This window comes from Nycticebus coucang, chromosome 15 (genome assembly GCF_027406575.1).
Source record: "Nycticebus coucang isolate mNycCou1 chromosome 15, mNycCou1.pri, whole genome shotgun sequence".
NCBI classification, from domain to species: Eukaryota; Metazoa; Chordata; class Mammalia; order Primates; family Lorisidae; genus Nycticebus; species Nycticebus coucang.
In genome coordinates this window covers 14,553,230-14,574,014 of record NC_069794.1, presented here as the reverse complement: position 1 = coordinate 14,574,014, position 20,785 = coordinate 14,553,230, and the positions used below count along the sequence as shown (strand labels likewise).

The 20,785-nt window shown below is 37.7% G+C and overlaps 1 protein-coding gene across 1 annotated transcript in view; it reads left to right on the top strand.

Annotated features, from left to right (window-relative positions):
* Nucleotides 1-20,166, top strand: part of RAP2A (RAP2A, member of RAS oncogene family) — a 45,270-nt gene extending 25,104 nt beyond the window's left edge. Inside the window, exon 2 of the mRNA XM_053563865.1 lies at nt 16,421-20,166. Within this exon, the coding sequence (XP_053419840.1) occupies nt 16,421-16,658 (238 nt within the window). The 3' untranslated portion in view covers nt 16,659-20,166. The remainder of the gene's footprint in view (nt 1-16,420) is intronic.
* The last annotated feature ends 619 nt before the right edge of the window (nt 20,167-20,785 follow it).

The window sequence follows — 20,785 nt, the reverse complement described above, 5'->3', positions numbered from 1 at the left end:
ACTCAGTTTAATCTTTTCAAGTACAGTAGGCAAGCCTGTGTTTTTTTTTCTTTTAATGCACAGGTTTCAGATTTCGACTCTCATTAAAGATAAAATACATGTTTTATATCTGAATACCAGTGTCTCTTTGGTAGATGAGAGCTAAGCGTTCTTTGTATATGTGCCCAAACTTGAGTTTCCCCTGCTGTTTAAATTTTACAAGAAGCATTCTTTGTTGACAGATTTTTAAATGATACATTTTTTGATTTGGTAACTGAATATATATTAAAATGTAGATTAAGATCCAACTGCACATTTAAGTATCAAATATAGCTCAACAACTGCTTTCTTTATTTTGGATATCCTAAATTCTGTGCTTTAAGTAAAAATGAGAATCAACTGGTTTATTCAGGCAAATTTTTTTTGCAATTGGTTTTTACATGGTAAGGTTTGGGGCTTTCAGTTTTGAACGTGTCCTCACAAATAATACCTTACTGGCGCATTATGATAGATACTCTCTGTTTCTAATAATTAAAAAGCCATATTAAATATAGTCATTATATTTTCTCTTTTTAACATGGATTTTTGAAGTACCATCACATCTTTATATTCATGAATAGAAATGTGGTCAGATGGATGCAATTTATAGATACTATAGTGAAGAAAATTTTCAGAATTCTTGTTTTTATTTCCAGTAACACTGTATGTTAGTGTGTATATTTCTTGTGCTTTCAGTCTTAGGCCAATTTTGAATGTAAATTAAATAGCATAGAACTTGTACAGAAATTTAAAATTGGTAGCAGTGTTCTGCTGAATAATAAACAGACTATGGTCAACCTAATCGTATACCTTATATCTGCAGTCCCCAACCCCCGGGCAGCAGACTGGTACTGGTCAGTGGCCTTTTTGGAACTGAGCTGCACAGCAGGAGGTGAGCAGCAGGCAAAGGAAGCTTCATCTGTATTTACAGCTGCCCCCCATCAACTGCATCACCACCTGAGCTCCACCTCCTGTGTCATTAGCAGTGGGATTCAGTTCTCATAGGAGTGTGAACCCTGCTGCACATGCTAGGATCTAGGTTGCACACTCCTTATGAGAATCTCACCCCTCCCCAATATCCAGAATCTTCCATGATTCTGGTGCTATTGCCAAAAACATTGAGGACCACTGCTTACATGACTTCAATACCATAACCAGCATGCATGTGCACTCGGTTTTTCTTAAAGGTTAGTTTACTCCTCCTGTTTGAATGAGAAAATTGTTTATGTAATCACCTTATTGATTTTTTTTCTGTTTCAATTTTTTTGAGGTATGACTTTTGTGCAGTTAAAGTGCACAAATTTTAGGTATAAAGCTTTGTAAGACCACCGTAGATGAGTTTTACCCGTTATTGAACTTCTGGCTTCTCTCAGCCAGTGTCCTCTTTATAAGATTGCTCCACGTTGTTGTGTGTAGCAATAGTTAATTCTCTTTGACTGAGGTGCATATACCAAGATTTCACCATCTATTCTGTGGATGAGCATTTCCATAGTTTCTAGATGGGGGCCTGTGAACATTCTCTGTGTGTTCGTAGGAGAATTAGTGACTCATAAATGTGTATGTTCAGCATTAGTACACACTGCCCAGTGATCTTTCAGAGTAGTCGGGGTCAGTTAACTCTCCCACCAGCAAGTGTTCCTCAGTGATCTTTCAGAGTAGTCGTGGTCAGTTAACTCTCCCACCAGCAAATGTTCCAGTTGCTCCACATCTTAACCAAGAGTTGGTCATGTCATTGTAATTTTAGCTAATCTGATAGGGTTCTAGGTTTCTCATTATGATTTCAGTTTTTGTTTCCCTGATACATAATAATGCTGACCACCCTTTCACAAGCTTAATGATCATTTGGATAAGTTTTGAGAAATAACTATGTAAGTCTTTTGTCCATTGCAAAAATTGGATTTTCTCTGTTCTGTTCCACAGATTGATGTCACTGTTTTTATTACAGTACCATGCTATTTTGATCACTATAGACTTGTGGTATAATCTGATGTCTGATAACATGATGCCTTCACAGATTTTTCTCATTTCATAGAATTGTGTTGGCTATTCAGGGTTTTTTCAGGTTCCATACAAAACATAGAACTATTTTTCTCAAGATCTTCGAGGTGTGACGTTGGTATTTTAATGGGGATGTTAAATCTATAGATTGCTTTGGATAGTGTAGACTTATTTTTTTTTTTTTTGAGACAGAGTCTCACTATGTTGCCTTCAGTAGAGTGCCATGATGTCACAGCTCACAGCAACCTCAAACTCTTGGGTTTAAGTGATTCTCTTGCCTCAGCCTCCCAAGTAGCGGGTACTACAGGTGCCCACCACAACACTGGCTGTTTTTTGTGGTTGTGGTGGTTGTTGTTGTTTAATAAGCCCTAGCTGGGTTTGAACCCACCAGCCCACAGTGCATGTGGCCGGCGCCCTAACTGATTCAGGGGGGTTCTAACATTTTAACAATGTTGACTCTTTCTAGCCATGGCCATGGTGTGTTCTTCCATCTGTTAATATCCTCTGCTGTTTCTTTTCTCAGTGTTTCATAGATCTCTCTATAAAGAGCCTTCTCTTCTATAAAGATCCTTGTTAAGTATATTCCAAGGGATTTTGTTTTCTGTGATGCTAACATGAAGGGTATTATCTTTGATTTGATTCTTAGCTTGACCATTGATTGTGTATATTGTGTATACAAAGGCTACTAATTTATGAATGTTGGTTTTATATCCTGAGACATTACTGTACTTCTTGATCATTTCCAGGAGTCTTAACATAGTTGAGTCCTTCAGGTTTTGTAAGTAGAAGATCTTATCAGTAAAGGACAATAGTTTGACTTCCTCTGCTCCAGTTTGTATGTACTTGATATCCTTCGCTTGCTTCTCCAGTTGCATTGGCCAGGACTTGCAGCACACACTGTGTTCAAAAGTAGTGGCAATAGTGGCATCCCTGTCTGGTTTTAGTTCTAAGTGGACATGTTTTCAGTTTTTCTCCATTGAATATGATATTGGCTATGGTTTGTGGTAGATGGCTTCTGTCAGTTTAAGAAATGTCCTATCTATGCCTATTTTCTTAAGCATTCTTATCAAAAAAGTGTCCTGAATTTTGTCAGATGCTTTTTCTACATTTATTGAGAGAATCATATGGGCCTTGCTGTTGCTCCCATTCATGTGGTTCGTTACATTTATAGATTTGCATATGTTGGCCCAGGCTCACATCCCTGTGATTAAGAACACCTGGTCATGATGTATATATTTGTTTTGTTTGTTTTTTAGATGTGTAGCTGAATTCTATTTGCTAAGATTTAATTGAATATTTTTGCATCAATATTCATTGATGATATTGGTCTGAAGTTTTCTTTTTTTGTTCTTTCCTGGCTTTGGTGTCAGAGTGATATTTAAAGCAAATAAAAGCATACACTAGGGAAAAGAATCCCCATGTAGTAAACAGTGATGAGAGAACTGGTTAGCCACATGTAAAGGGTTGAAACTGGACCCACACCTCTCACCACTCACAAAAATTAACTCACAATGGGTAAAAGACTTAAATCTAAGACGTGATACTATTAAAACTCTAGAAGAAAGTATGGGGAAAACTATTAACGATATGGGCCTTGGGAAAGAATTTATGAAGAAGACCCCAAAAGACAATCGTAGCAACAATGAAATAAATGACACCTGATCAAATTAAAAAGTTTCTGCACAGTGGGTGGCACCTGTGGGTAGGGCACCAGCCCCATATACTGAGGGTGGCGGGTTCAAACCTGGCCTCAGCCAAACTGCAACAAAAAAATAGCCAGGCATTGTGGTGGACGCCTTTAGTCCCAGTTACTTGGGAGGCTGAGGCGAGAGAATCGCCTAAGCCCACGAGTTGGAGGTTGCTGTGAGCTGTGTGACACCATGGCACTCTACCAAGAGTGACAAAGTGAGACTCTGTCTCTACAAAACAAAAAAAGTTTCTGCACAGCTAAGGACACAATCAGCAAAGCAAAGAGACAAGCTTCAGAGTAGGAGAAGATATTAGCATGCTACAAAGCCAGCAAAGGGCTAATAACCAAAATCTACAAAGAACTCAAGCAATCAATAAAAAAAGAACAAACAACTCCATTTAAAAGTCAGGTAAGAGACATGAACAGAATCTTTTCTCATGAGGACAAATGAATGGCCAACAAACATATGAAAAAATGCTCTTCAATCAAAGAAATACAAATCAAAACTCTAAGGTATCACCTGTCCCTAGTAAGGATGGCCCACATCACAAGGTCCCAAAGCAACAGAGGCTGGCATGGGTAGGGAGAGAAGGGAACATTCATATGCTGTTGGTGGACTGCAAACTAGTACAGCATTTATGGAAAGAAGTGTGGAGAGTCCTCAAAGAACTAAAAGTGGACCATCCATTTGATCCTGCAATCCCACTACGAGGTATCTAGCCAAAAGAAAAAAAGTCATTTTACCCTAAGGACATTTCCATTCAAATGTTTACAGTAGCCCAATTTACAGTTGCAAAAATGTAGAAACAACCCAAGTCCCCTTCAATACATGAATGGATTATTAAACTGTGGTGCATATGTACACCATGGGATACTATGCAGCTATACAAAAAGATGGAGTTTTTTTTACCTTTTGTAACAACCCAAATGGAGTTGGAGAACACTCCCAAATGAAGTGTCACAAGAATGGAAAAACAAGCATAACATTTACTGAATACTAAATTGAAACTAGTACATTCACAACTGCTCATGAGAGAAAACTGTAATTAAATTCAAGCAGGGGAGGGGAGGGAGTTCAGCATGTTCTTACCCAATGGGAATAATGCACAGGTATACAGCACACTTCCTGGATGAGGGACACAACTACAGCTGAGACTTATCCTTGCAAATGCAAACAGCATAACCTAATCATATATATCCTCTTATTAATCTGAAATTTTAAAAAAATTAACCAGGCATCTTAAAAAAAAAATCAAACTTTTATGATTGTAGATTCACATAAAACTATAACAAATAATTCTATGTATCCTTTACCTAATTAATAACTTGCGAAACCAGTACAATATTGCAAATAGAATATTGACTTTGGTACAGAACATTCTGTCACCATAGGATTCCTGAGGTTGCCTCACCTTGAGGCACACCTCCTCACCTACCCCCTTCCCAGTCCCTTCTGCTGTCCTTAGGAACCTTGTCAACCACTGATCTGTCCTCTTTTTCTATAATTTTGTCATTTTAAGAATTTATATAAGTGAAATCATACAGGATATAAACTTTTGGGATAGCTCTTTTCACACAAAGTGTTGTGTCTGTCTATAGTTCATTATTGTTTTTTCTGAATGGTATTGTGGATACAGATTACCACAGTTTGGCCATTGGCTTGTTGAAGGAAATCTTGGTTGTTTCTGATTTGGGGCTGTCGTGGATAATTCTGCCATAAACGTTCACATGCAGGTTTTTAGATGAACTTGAGTCTTCATTTTTCTGGGTTAAATGCCCAAGGGAGCAATTTCTCATTCATAAGGTTGAATTACATGGTTAATTTTATACTGCCAAACTGTCCTCTGAAGTGCCTGTCCCATTTTGCATCCCACCAGCAATATATGAGTGATCCAGATTCCTGAGGGCTTCCCCAACATTTTGGAGTTGTCACCATTTTTTATTTTAGACACTCTGGTGAGTGTGACATCTCATTGTGGTTTTAATTAATATTTCCCTACATCTTTTCATGTGTTCATTTGCCATCTGTGTCCTCTTCAGTGAAATGTCTAATCATGGCTTTTGCCCATTTTCTCGATTTGATTGTTTATTTTTACTGTTAAGTTTTGAGAGTTTTTTATATATATTAGATACCAATCTTTTGTCAGATAAGAATTTCGAAAATAGTTTCTGCTGGTCTGTTACTTGTCCTTTGATTCTCTTAATAAGGTATTTCACAGAACAGAACAAAAGTTTTAATTTTGATTAAATCCAGTGTATCAGTTTTTTATTTTATGGGTTATGTTTTTAGGGTCAAATCTGAGAACATTTTGCTTAGCCCTATGTCATGAAGAATTTTTTTATGTTTTTCTCTAAATTTTTATAGTTTGTATGTTAAGTCATGATCCATTTCGAATTGATTTTTTTTTATTAATCAACTGTGAGGTTTATTAATTGAAGCATGCCTAACTACCCCAGCCTATTGTTGAAAGGCTATCCTTCCTCTCTTGGATGACTTCTGTTAACTTTGTCGAACACCAATTGGACATATTTGCATGAATATGTGCCTGGGTTCTCTAATGTTTCAATGATCTTGCCATACCCCTTGGCCAGTAGCATAATCTTGATTACTTAGCTAAACGTTTCCCCCTTTATTCTTCCTTTTCCAAACTGCCTTTCCATATAGATATTAGAAAAATCTTACCTGTATCTCCAAAAATTCATGTCGGGATTTTGATAAGAATTATGTTAAATCTGTACATCAATTTTGGGGAGGAGAATTGACCTTTTTACTGTACTGTCTTCCAATCCATGAACACAGGATGTCTCTTCGTTTATTTAGATCTTCTTTGATTTGTTTAATGGGCATCAGGTAATTTTCAGCACACAAATTTGGTGCATGATTTGTTGGATTTATACCTATGTACTTTTGGAACAAATATTAATGGTATCATATTTTTAATTTTCTTGGGCATGTGGTTATTGATAATAATTACGATTGATTTTGTATATTTATCTTATATGCATGACAATGCTGAACTCACTTATTAGTTCTAGGGGAGTTTTGTGGTTTTTTTCCTACATTCCTTGGGATTTGGCAAGTATGTAATCATGTTAGTGTCTCTAAATAGAGACAATTTTATTTCTACCTTTCTGAACTATATGTCTTCCATTTCCTTTTGTGTGTGTGTGTGTTACTGCTTATTGCATTGTCTTGAACTTCTAGTACTGTCTTGAATAAGAGCATTTGAGATTGGATATCCTTGCTGGTTTTAAAGGGAAAACACTCAAGTCTTTCGCTGTTAAGAATGATGGTCACTGGAGGTCATGGTGCTAAATTCTTGGTTAATTCTTAATTCTTATGCTACCAAATTGTATTGGTTAGAATTTTAATAAGGATTTTTGCATCTATATTTAGGAAGGATATTGGTTTAAAGTTTCCCCCTTTCTGGGTACCATCTTCAATCTGTTTTTGCTAACAGGATAATTACTATCTTTTTTAAATGAATTAACAAGTGCTCTGTCTACTTCTGTTTTCTGGAAGATTATGTAAATTGGTGTTAATTCTTTAAACGTGGTAACATTCTCCAGTGAGACTACAGGAAAACCTCCATAGTTGACCACCTCCTTAAGTTGACCTAATATTCATGGGTCAGACATGCACCACATGTGTACATTCAGACAGTAGGCCCAGTTCCTTATGTTGACCACCTCCTGATGTAGACCAGTGTAGTACAGTCCCTCAGGTGAGCAGCTTAACAAAGGTTTGACTGTATTTAGATCTGGAAATTTCTTCTTTGGAAATATTTAAATTATAAAATAAATGCATTAATAATTATGGGGTAATTCAGGTGATCCATTTCATGCTAATTTGTGATAATTTTTACTTTTCAATGAGTAAGTTGAGCCACCTTCAGTTGCCTTTGGACTGTTGGGTACTGAAAGGTGGCAAAAACGAGGCCAGCAGAGATGTTAAAGCCAGGTTTGTTGAAAGGAGAGGATGACCCTCCTAGGCATTGCAAAGGGGGAGTTAAAGACCCCCTTTATATAGGGCCAGAGGGGGTTGGTAAATTCCACAGCTTGCCAGGAAAGTTAGGGTTTAGGGGCTGGAACTTCTCAGGGGCAGCCCAGCCAGATCCTTGGTGTCTTTGTCTTAGGAGGAGAAGAGGAGGAGGGACCCCCTTACTTCATACAGAATTAGGGACCACCTTACTTTAGCTTTCTCCTTTCTGGGCTTCATCCTACAGTCTTCAGACCATAGGAGCCCATTTTCTTGGTCCTCTGACTACAAATTTGGTGTTTCTCTCAAACACTTTCTCTCTAAAGTTTTAGCTTTAGGCACTGCCACATATTTCTCACAATTGGAGTCTACTTCCTGGCAAAACGGGCAGGAAAAACAAGAAGGAAAAATACTGAAAAATTTTCCCACCCTCTTTGGACCTTAGGAATCCCTTTTCCCAATTCCTATACCCAGAAAGAAATTTCTCATGAAGTTTTAGCTGCTGGGACTGCTTGCCACCCCACTTCTGCTAGGAGCTCACTCCAGTGAGCTGTAAAAGAAAAAGAGTGAGGATTTTCCACCCAAACACACACTCTAGCTCACAGAGTCCCCTTTACCTTGATCTTTTAGTTTGAAAGACAGTTTCACCCAGAATTTAAGCTATCTGCTCACCATTGGTTGCCTACCTTCAGCTCAAGGCCACAGGAGAAAAGAGGGGAAAACCTGTGGATCTTTCTTTAGGTATTGGTTATCCTCTCCAAACTGCCCGTGTCTCTTTACTTTTGAGTTCTTTGGTAGTTGCTTTTTCTATTTTATCCTGAGTTTTTATTTATAATCATCAGGAGATAGAGACTTTAGTGGGCTTATGCCATCTTGGCCACATTTGGCCACAGTCCTCAAGTATGTTTTTATTTTTTAATTTAATTTAATTTTTTTTTTTTTTGAGACGGAGTCTCAAGCAGTCACCCTGGGTAGAGTGCTGTGGCATCACTGCTCACAGCAACCTCAAATTCTTAGACTTAAGTGATCCTCTTGCTTCAGCCTCCCAAGCAGCTAAGACTACAGGCACCAAGCCCTCAAGTGTGTTTTTAAAGCAACATTAAAATGCTGTGAGTCACATTTCTATCATCAGTTGGTCCATCACAATCAAGCTATTCAGAGTCTCCTCCAGTACAATGTCAATTCTTACTTTTTTTTTTTTTTCAGATTTATTTTTATTTACATTGGTATGGAATATTCCTGATAGCTCTGAGTATCTGTTTGTTATCCTTACTCTTAATACTTAATTCTTATATTTATAAATTTCTCTCTGTTCATGTGCAGTATGCACTCTGAAACCAAGAGAAAGTGAACAAAGGATGTGGTTTTCTCATTGTTCAAGTTACATTACCAGAAATGCCCTTTTAGGATGAAATATTTAGTTACTTCTAAACTAGTCAGTTTAGGAAGAGAGCAGCCTGATTTAGCTCATCATGTCTATCCTTACAAGAAATATTGACGTTTCGTGCTAGCAAGCTGTGGAAGAAGCCTTTAAGTCCTAGCCAAAACCAATTCTCTTTCTTCAGAATTCCTGTAACACTTTTTATTAAAAGATTAAAAATACCAATCCCAGAATATGGAAGGAAAAAAGTAGTCTTAAGCACTGTTGGTTGCAGTATAAATTTTTGGATATCCACTGAAGTTGTCCGTGTGTGTGTGTGTACATAGCAATTTGGTGGGACTGACTTAGAAATATGATTTATTTGGTATACAGAAGATACGCACACATACACGTCGTATTGTGATTATATATATTTACGTCCTTACATGTATTGTACATATTCTTTGAGACAGAAGTCACACTTCTAAGTGTAGTTCATTAGATGAGTTTCATCAGATTGCTGTTTATTTTAGCCAAAAAATAGGTGTGGGAGCCTTTGTATGCACTAATGGGGAATAATTAAATTATGGCGTAGTTACGGTATAGATTCTTTGTAATGAAATATCCTTAATACTAAGCATTAATATAATGTATATCATTTATTCAAAAGGAAAGCTACATAACTAAAAGTACAAATTGAGGCTACTAAATGTAATTAATTGTTACATCTTTTTATAAAAATTTATGTTAGACCGATATGTATAGAAAAATAGTTTGGAGGGATGTACACAGGATAATTAACAGCTGATCATTCTCACAGAGCTGAAATTAAGATAGTTTTTCATTTTTTTTAATTCAAGTATTAGCGAGTTTTTTTTGTTGTTGTTAATCATGATGTATTACCTGTTTAATTTGAGCAAGAGGGAAATTTATTATTATTTGGGGAAAAGAAAATATTTCTATATTCTAAAGGAAAAGAGAACTAGAATCTATGAGAAAGGACAGGGTTATAGATCACAGCTCCCTATATAGGGGTAAACTTTTAAACTCTGACTTTTTAACACTAGCACTTAACGGAACTGACAGAACAAAATGGGTTGCCTTTAGGAACAAGTTCCTCATCACTAAAGATTTTCAGACACAAGTTACAAAGCCATTCAAGAAGATTGTCATGAAAGTAATGGAAGCATCAGGTGTTTTGACATTTTGTCTGGGATTCTCTTGGTAGATGAAATTTTAACATTGGGTGGACGTTGGACAGGGAGACTTAGAAAAGCCTTTCTGATCCTCATCTCTGAATTTAAAGAGAATTGTATTTTGGAACCTGCTTATAACTAAGAAGGTAACAGCATGATACAGTTCACATGAAGTATGACCTTTTTGTATGCTACAACACAACACACTCAAAAGGAAAGTTACAAGAACTGACAGTAATAGTATCTGTCTACATTTTATCCTTGGTAAATAAATGAAGGGAAGGGAAGATGGAATTGATTCTGGACATACCACAACATAAAACTATCAACTGTACATATCCATTAGCTTAGAGATCACAAAGTGGTAGATCAGGCCAGTGATTCCTAAACTCTGCTGAACCTCAGAATCAGTCTTGAGAGCTTATAGATACAGATTATTATATATCTTAACGGACTCTTGAGGTCCTGACCCCACAGATTCCCATTCACTAGCTCTGGAATAGGATGCAGATATTAGTATCTTTTAAAAAAATTTTTTTCCATTTGTTTTCATGATCAGCCAAGTTACATATATCAGGATGGTTACATGGAAGGAGAAAGCAATGTAAAGTCAGTTGATAAACATAACAAATGTTTTTGAGCAATTGATATTTTATTAAGTGGCCCCACAGACAAGCCCATCAACATTTTACAGCTAAATGATACTAGACCCAGTGTTTCTGATGTTTCATTCACTCCATTAAGCAGAGCTGCTTAAAAGAACTAGTTTATTTATTTATATATAAGTAATATGACTCGTGACTACCATCAACTTATATTTATATATAAGTAATATGACTCATGACTACCATCAAGTATATGAAAATCCATGTCCATAAAGCAAGTGTTTGTTCACACACTAAACTGAGTCATCTGCGCTGCAGCGCCACTGTCTGACCCAGGTGTGCTCTTAAAGGAAATGTCCAGGAAGCTATGCTGGAGCTAGTGACACACCCACTGATGTTCAAGAGCAGGCAAGTTGGTATCCTAGTCATGATCAGGTTACCAGTAACACAAATTGAACTCTTTGGGAATTTTGTATCTTCACCTTCATTTCCAAATAAAGACAACCACAAATGAAGAAAACCCACAAAATGGTCATTGAAAATGGAACATGAAAGTAACTGTCACTACCTACTAACAAAGTACCTTGTTCATAAATAATAGAACCAGCCTTATCTTAAATGTGCCTCAAGCGAACGTGTTTCCTATGCTACAGGACAGCCTGCAGATTGGTTCCCCAGGCTGCTCCTTGAACCATCAGGCCACTTCCACCAGCACACACTGGCTGGCCATGTCGTGTAGAATATCCTACCCCTGAGCTTGGCAAGTTCTCCCTTGTGTCCTTCACATCTTTACTTGTTCACCTTCCCAATATATCTGCAATCATATTTAAAATTATGGTCCCTGTGTCCCCATCCCCCCTGTGTATCTTCCCCATCCCCCCTCTGTATCATCCCCATCCCCCCTCTGTACCTTCCCCGTCCCCCCTCTGTACCTTCCCCGTCCCCCCTCTGTACCATCCCCATCCCGGCTCTGTACCTTCCCTGTCCCCCCCCTGTACCTTCCCCGTCTCCCCTCTGTACCTTCCCCGTCCCCGGCTCTGTACCTTCCCCATCCCCGGCTCTGTACCTTCCCCGTCCCCACTCTGTACCTTCTTTTTTTCCCGTGGTGGTAAGTGCTACCACCTTCCCATAAACATATAGCTTACCTATTTACTTATGTTTATTAATATGTGTGTCATCTGCTGGACTACTATCACTGGAAGGATACAGATATTTTTGTTTTGCTCATTCATAAGTACCTAGAATAGTACTTAGCACCTAGTAGATTTTTGACAGATGTGTTGAGTGGATGAATACAGGATACATTGCTTATTACTAGTTGTTTATGCCCCATCAGGTAGTTGTCAGTGTAGCCTTCAGTAGGCACATGGTTAAAACTATCCCAAATATTCGTGAAATGGGACTGCTTAGGTAGGTGAGGGGTACGTTTTTTGACTTCTGCCTGTGAGCCAAAGCATGCTGGCAGTAACTCTTCCACTTGAAGAATTAAAGCCTGCGGCTCAGTGTTTTGGCCCCATGAGATCTCCTGAGGTTTCCCCCTACATTTTGGCTTTCTTTGTGATGTGCACTATCTCTTTAAAGATCAGCCTGTGGAAGTTGTCCTTAGAACAGTGCTAACCACTCAGCAGTTAACCTGGTAAATGATTATGTGTTGATTGTAGGTGTGGCCCTACTGTGTCTGTTGTGAATTTTATGTCCAGAGCAGAAGAGCACCTTAGAAATTATCTGGTCCAGCTCTTTATTTTTGCAGTTTTTGGCCGGGGCCGGGTTTGAACCCACCACCTCCCGTATTTGGGGCCCAGTGCCCTACTCCTTGAGCCCCAGCTCATTTTTATACTTCAAGAAACTTAGGTATTATTAGATATTAGAAATATTAGATAATTAGAAATATTAGATAAATCTAAGTTAGCAGAACTAGCTAGAGGCAGTTCTTGAGTGAAGTCCTGATCTGTGTGGGTGTTTGTTTTTCTAACCCACCGCGTTGCTACAGGAGATGGACAGACCAGCTTCCTCTGTTGTGCCTGCTCTCTGTGCTGTCCCCTGCTGTCAGCAGGAGGCCTGGCTTCTTCCCCTTTTACTTCTCACCCATCTTCTGTTAGCCCAGCCCAGAGCCTTCTTAGATCGCCTTACCCACTGTGCCAGTCTTCTCTCCAAGTCCTTACTGCTTTTCTGCCTTTCTTGTTCCTATCACTACAGTGCTCAGCCCAGGGGCAAGAGAAGAGATCGGCTCAAGTCAGGCAGCTGCTTTGCTAGTTTTGACTCCGTCTCTCTTCTGCCTGTCTCTTTGGCTCCCAGCCCAGTTGGTTTCAGCTGGGTCTGCCTCTTCAGGAGCTGCTTACCTCCCCCGATCAGTTTCCCGCCTTCTTAACACTGCATGGTTTCTCAAGCTGTGGACTCACACCTGCAGAGTTAGGAGGGGAAAGAAACACCACCCTGCATTTGTCTAATATTTGATTTATATCTCTGTTATCTTATTTGACCTTTACAGTGACCTTGCATGTTGAGAATAGATATTCTTGCTCCCTTGTTACTGACAAAGAAATGAAATATAGAGGAAATAAATGATCTTACTGGCAGGACTGGAAGCAGAGCCTCCAAATCTGAGTTGAGAATCTTTTCTACCATCCCAAATTTTAATGATAACAGAAGTGACAGCCTTTATCATTGTCTGGTATTCAGAAATGTACATAATACTTTATTCAAGATCTTATTCGGTTTTTAAAAATATACTGAGGATATTAATCTGGATTTCTCTTGCATCTTTAGCACCTTGATTTTATATAATGGGCAGCATTTCTGATACTGACTAAATTCTCATCTACACTTAGTAGTTGTTAAATGCTGCTGCGTGTGGACCTATATTTGCATTGTTCTAGTTGCCCTTTTGAAAATCAGGCTATTGGTAAGATTTATTCAAATTCTTGATTTAAACACTGTGTCATACAGCTGTTAATAATTTGATATTTTTGCAAGTTTCAAAAATCCACATATTCTAATAGGTCCTGTACTTTTTAACTAAACGTTTAAGAAATATTTCTTCTTTAAGTATACAACTATGGTCCCCAACCCTCAGGCCACAGACTAGTAGTGGCTTGTGGCATGTTGGGAACCAGGCCCCACACAAGGAGGTGAGCGGCAGACCAGCCAGCAAAGCTTTATCTGTATTTACAGCTGCTCCCCGTCACTCACATCAGGCTGGAGCCACGCCCCCATCACATCAGCAGTAGCGTGAGATTCTCATAGGAGCAGGAAAACTGCACACGAGATTGCGCTCCTAGTGAGAATCTAATGCCTGGTGATCTGAGGGGGCGCTGAGGCCGCAGTGCTAGTGCTAGGACTAGTTATAGGGAAACAAGCTCCCATTGAGTCTGCATTAGGGTGAGTTTTATAATTATTTCATTATATGTTACAAAGTAATGATAATAGAAATATAATGCACCATGAATTTAATGCACTTAAATTATCCTGAAACAACCCCTCCATTCCCAGTCCAGTGAAAAACTGCCTCCCATGAAACTGGTCCCTGGTGCCAAAAAGCTTAGAGACCACTGGTATAAAACATGATATAATAGTGTATTTAAACTCAGAAATATTCCTGAAAGTATTTCTCTAAGCTAATAGTAGAAAGTGATATCTTACCACTTTCCCTTTTATTAAGTATTATAAACAGAGATTGAAATTCAATTTTTAACTTACATTCAACCAATAAATTTTACTTCATTATATTACATTACTTCTCTTCCAAGCAAAGAAAGCATTTTAAAGCACACTGTGACATATATACTCTCATAAGAAATGCAGTTATATCTTTGCAAGTAAAACAAATTAGAAAGTGACATTGTCCTGACGTGGCTGCAGTGTCAGCCCCCTGCCACGCTTCTCTGTGCAGCGAGGCTGAAGGGCGGATGTGCAGATAGCTGAGGGACAGAGTTCTGTGATGCAGCTTCATGCTCACTGCCCCTCATCCTCCCAGAAGCCACGGGATACAGATAGTTGTGTGTAAGAGCTCTAGAAGATGGAGAAACCCCTGTGTCATGTGTTCAGAGCTATCAGCATGGTCTAAGGCTAGGAATCGTAAGATACGGTTGTTATCCAGTAAATTCATATAAAGTCCTTTGATATACATTGGAATTGTCCAAATCCATTTCCTGCAAAATGATAATACCCGAATTTTAGATTTACCCTTCTTGTTACTTCTACTCACTTTTAATTTGTTGTTACGTTTCAGATTGCTAACTGGCACACTACCTGGGGTGTGTCCCCTTGTTGAGATCATTCTTAATTTGATTAGTGCCAAAGTAAAAAAGTAAGACTGTTGGGAACGTAGTTCACCTTACAAGTTGGGTTTGTGGAGAGAACCATCTTGACAGGATGATGAAATTTATGAATTTCATAAATTTCAGAACAGGACCCACCTGTCTCTTATTCAGTTATCTGGATAGTAAATATTTCACACAAACCCTGCCTCAGTATTCTCTTGACTAGGTGGTGGTTTTCTCTTCTGACAAATTAGCTGTGTCCTATCACATTTGTTAGCACTTGTGTGTGAATTTTCTGTTTACCCTCTTTATAAACCAGATATTCATTCTGTGTAAAGGGAAATACACACACGTATACACTAATTTACACTAAAATCACAAAAAGCACAAAAACCTTTTAAAATGACCTTCACAGTACAAATGAGAGTCTTATGAAAATGTGTTAGCTACATTTCTTAGAACAGGAGTGACTAAGAATAGTAAATAAATACACAAACCTGCACTGGGAATCTCTACGCTGTGGTATCGGTTTTGTCCTGTGCTGTGTGGGGTAACCGTTGCAGAGAGAATCATGTTTGGGTACCAGAATTATTTAGAAGCTTTCATCTTTGTTCATTTCTTATCACTTACTAGCTTTATTAATTTAGCTTTTTCCGTACATGTTAAGTCAAAGACATCTATTCTAGTTAGGAAGAGAGATATAACATCATATAAAACTAATGATTGAAAGCTTTGTCAGTCTGAAAAGAACCGGCATTGTTTCCCTTTCAACTGGCTAATCCATAATAGTATTATAAAGGGACAGGGTTTAGTTGTATTTGATGGCCTCCATCCTAACGTTTTCCAGTGGCTTTTTTCTTACTTAGGAACTATTAGAATATGATCAGTTTCATATACTTGGAGAATATAGTAAAATTATGATAACTATAAGTTGTTTACTCAATAAGCTGTTTATTACATGATCACCTGTGAAATTTTGAGTAAGCATCTCAGAGTAGAAACAATTTAAATGAAGAAGATTTAGTCTGAGTTTCTGGAAATAAATTTCCAAGTATATCTGGAAATATAAATTGATTTTAAAGAATGTGTAATGGATTAATTAAAAATATCATTTGAAACACCCATTTATGATCCTCTGTGAGAGCAGCTTCAAAACACCCTCAGGTGGGTGTCCAGCCAAGTGACACAAACAGTTTTCCACGCAACTAAAAAGACCATTTATAGTGGAATGTAGTAAAAAAAGAAAGTACGTATTGCCTGTTTAACCCTGTGCTAACGACTACAATAGATGTCTGTTTTGTTTATTCACTCGCAGGTATGAAAAAGTGCCAGTCATCTTGGTTGGGAACAAAGTGGACCTGGAAAGTGAGAGAGAAGTGTCGTCTAATGAAGGCAGAGCCCTTGCTGAAGAGTGGGGCTGCCCCTTTATGGAGACTTCTGCTAAGAGTAAGACAATGGTGGACGAACTCTTTGCAGAAATTGTGAGGCAGATGAACTATGCTGCTCAGCCTGATAAAGATGATCCATGCTGTTCTGCATGTAACATACAATAGCACCCGAATATGGCTATACTGGACAGGATTTGTCCAGTATCATAGGCGATAGAAAACCCATCTACAGCAGAGTTTGCGGGATGCATGGTTTGAATCCACAGAGAACTGCAGCCCTTATTCAGAATTGAGCAGTGTTTGGCAGTTGGTGTCTCTGAGTGACATTTGGGTTCAGTAACCACAGTTGTCACCATTGTCCTCAGTCCCCTGTGTGCATCTGCAACTTTAAGGCATAGCCCATCGATCTACAGGGTGATCTCATTTGAAAGCTGTGATGGCATTGTCACTGAGTTGACAGAAGCAACTATTGTATAAATTAGAAATAATCATGAGGGAGAAACCAGAAGAATTCCTGTGACCACTTACAATTAAAATATTTTATCTTCTTTGAAAAAAATAAGTAAAGGAGAAATATTTTCCTACAAGAGTACTGAATTTCAGGAATTGGGATAGAGCTTCTAATCAATGTATTCCTTCAAGTAGGATAATAAAGCTGACCTGCCAACAGCATTACAGGGAGAGATTCTTTGCTCAGCTGAGACATTTCTGTTGTTCAAAATGATGCTTAATTGTAGATGTTATCCTAATTTGTGACATGGAACTAACTCATGCTTTGATCCTTAATAGAGAAAAAGTCAGAACAGGTTGTGTTAAAATACAGTCTGGCTTTAGTATTTGTAAATCACCTGCTTTGCCACAAAGTGGAGGCTCTCACAAGGGTTTGGTCAGAATTGAAACCCCAAACCCATCCTCTGTTAACCGTGCCGGGGTGGTCATTATTACTTTACTGAAAAGAAGGAAGCAACTGTGATGGAAAGAGATTGCCTAGCCTTACTAATAAGAACCATTTTAATAGATAAACTAGTATCATCCTGTAAGGAAAATGAAGCCATGTTGCATCCACATGTTCCCATTTGCAGAAACCTCACAGGACAGTACAGATATGTGGCATTTTTAAGTTTGTTAATGCAGCAGATTCCTTCTTGCCTTTAAGGGCTATGGTTGCAGTGTGACCTTTGGCTAACCTGCTTTCAAAATCAAGTTTGCTGTAGCAGAGCTTTATTGCAGACATTTAAAAAATTGAATAACCATGTGAAATAATTGGGGCTTAAAAGTAGAACATAAATTACAGAGTGGAAGGTAAGGGACAAAAAGCCTTTTATCTTTAATTTTCTTGGAGAATTATATAAAGGTTTTCTTACAACAATTTTGCCCTGATCACTGAAGTGGCAAATAAAGCGAGAGTGACTATTTTGTTTTGAAAAGGCGCTCAAGCTCTGACATTTTTGGTTTTCGTAGCCATGAAGTATTTATCATTTGCATGACTAATGGCACAGGAAAAACCTATTTGTAAGTTTTACAATCAAGTATAGAAAGGTTTTCAACTAACTTCAGAGTTATAAATGCTGAAATTTTCTTGAGCTGGGCCTCTGGAGATAAATTTGGCCTTCAGAGCTGCAATATCACTGAGCCTGCGATCTGCATACCACCCACATTTTGTTGGCTTCAGTCTTGTGCAAGTAACCTCTAGTCTTACGTGTGTAACTGAGAGAAGGGTGTATGTTTGTGTGTGCATGTGTGTTTATTGTTCCTAAGAATTTGGCACAAGTCAGAGATAATTGCCTATACTGAGAATCTATACTGCAGAATTTAGTGTATCAGAAACACTTTTTCTTTTCAATTATTTAAGTGTCTTTTATGCATTATTGAAATCGTTGGTAGCCCCCAAATGTTTAATAACTGACATTAAGCTTAGATTTTTAAAAAAGGTTGATAGTAGTTTTCATAGATGAGAAAACTGAGGGGATAGGTGGGTGAAATCAGGCCTTGGTTGTCAAAAATCTTTTGAATTGTGAATATTTTACTTCTTCAGTACAATTTTTTATAATCCTCAATTATGAAGCACCTTGTTCATAGGACAAAGAATGTTAGCCCATCTTATTGAAACAGATTTCATTATGTAAAAGTTAATTTGACTCAGACATGTAGAGAAATCAAAGATTCAAGAAGTATGATTTATCTACTGAAGCAGAAATATTTGTTAGTGAATTGGATGAGTTTTGAACCCTAACTTCGGAGAATAATTTATAATTCATAACAGTTTATGACAACTAAGATTGTGTATTAGAAATATCTATAAGGATTCCACAGTTTTACATTACAGATTGCTATGCAGATATGAAAAACAGGTTAAATAATGTGAATGATATGGCAAAATAGACGATGGAAAAGATTATCTAAATTTTGGAGTTATAGTTAGAAGTGTTTGTGTCAGACAGGAAGGTGGGCGTTTACTGTAAGGATGTTAATAATAACTGATTTGAAGACTGATCAGTGCTTCCATATAGCCCTGCATATTCGGTGACAAGCCACCAAGGACATCTAAAAACTGGAAATCCTCCTGCGGTTTTCCCCTCGGTATTCACCTGTTATGACTGTAACTCAGCTTGAATGAATGTGCTTGTTGAGGTGGTAATAAAAAGCTTAAGAGCAGGAAGATTACATTTGTTGGCACATGAAATATTGGTGGCTACGGAGGAAAGTTGGTATTTTATGCCCTGGTCAGACTAGCAACTAGTTAAGTGAACGTTTTTCTAACATGCCTTAAAAATATTATGGTTTGATCCAAAGACCCACTTTTTCTTTAGCTATTGTAATAAGGTTTTCTTTTGTTTTTGTACTTTTATACAAAGGCAGCATGTTTAAGTATTTTTTTTTTCTTTTAAAGTTGCGACTTTCTTGTTCTTTTAAGCTGTAATAGGGATGGTAACTAATGCCTTTCATTTGGTCACCTTCCACAAACAAGCCAGCATCTGATCAAAAATGTTACATAAAATGTTTTCTTAACACTATTGAAAGGTGCTTTGATGATTTTCTCCTTTGGTTTATAGAATTAGTGCTGAATTTTTTACTCTCAATTGCTACAGTTGCCATCACTTTTCTGTGGTAATACTACTGACATTTGCTTTTCTCTATAAAGAAATGTTGCCTGAGGCTGCCTGGCGTTTGTTTTCAAGGGTGTTCCAGTGTGAATGTGGTCAGTGTATGTATGAACACGAAAGTGCTTTGTTTTGTTTGTTGCTATTGGGTTATTTGTTTCGTTTCTTCGTTTTTTGTTTTTCTCAGTAGTCTTGTGTTAGCACTGGGTAAGCTTTAATTGTCTCCTTAGCCAATCAAATGTTAAAGACTATGGGGGTCTTTTTTTTTTTTAATGTGTCATTGTGCATCTATTAAATCTCTATCAGGGTTTCAAGAATGACTGCAGTGGGTTTTGGAAACAGACTTATCATTATTGATTTGAGGTTTCCCAGAGATATAGTTCACAGTTAATTGTTGAGCTCTAATACAACTGACCATTTAAAATTGAACAGCAGTTTATTGTTTTGTAACAACGTCAGTTGTTAAATCTTGACATTTCAATTAAAACATGAATTGTAGTTATAACTCAATGCAAATTCAACAGTTGTATTTGGAGTTAAATTATTTTAACAAATAAATTTATTTAATGAAACTCTGGATTTGTTTTGTTTTATTTTGTATGGACACAAGAGTGAAATATGTACAGAAACAACTAAAAATTGCCACATAAGGAATTTAGTACCTACCCCGCACACAATAACATTTAAGCTGAATTAAATTGAGAATTCACCATATAAAAAGGCAGGGTAGTAGATAATTTTCATACCCTTTATGAATAAAAATAACATGAAAAAATTTTTAAATTAGTCACAAATATAAATTTATAAATACTATTTCATATTTTGTATAGTAGCTGGTTAATTTGAAGCCTGATGCTAAAGTTGTCAACCCTGTTCTAGATAATTAACGTTAATTAGCAACATCACTAAAATGTTTCAGTGTCCTTCTCGGGATGGCTGGAAGCTGTCTTTTTGTTTTCAGATCATGTGGACCTGAAGATGCCAGAAGCTGAAGGTTGCTGCCAGAATGTAGGGCCTGCTTCTTCTGTATGGGGCCCTGTGAATGTTGACAGATGCTGTGAACTGTATGCAGCCTTCAGCTGCTCTGATAAGGAACCCATTCATCCCTGAAGTCAGTTTAAACTAAGCCTTTTGGTTATGTTGCCTTCAAACCGTTGAAATCCCATGGCCACATTCCACCAGTTGAGAAGC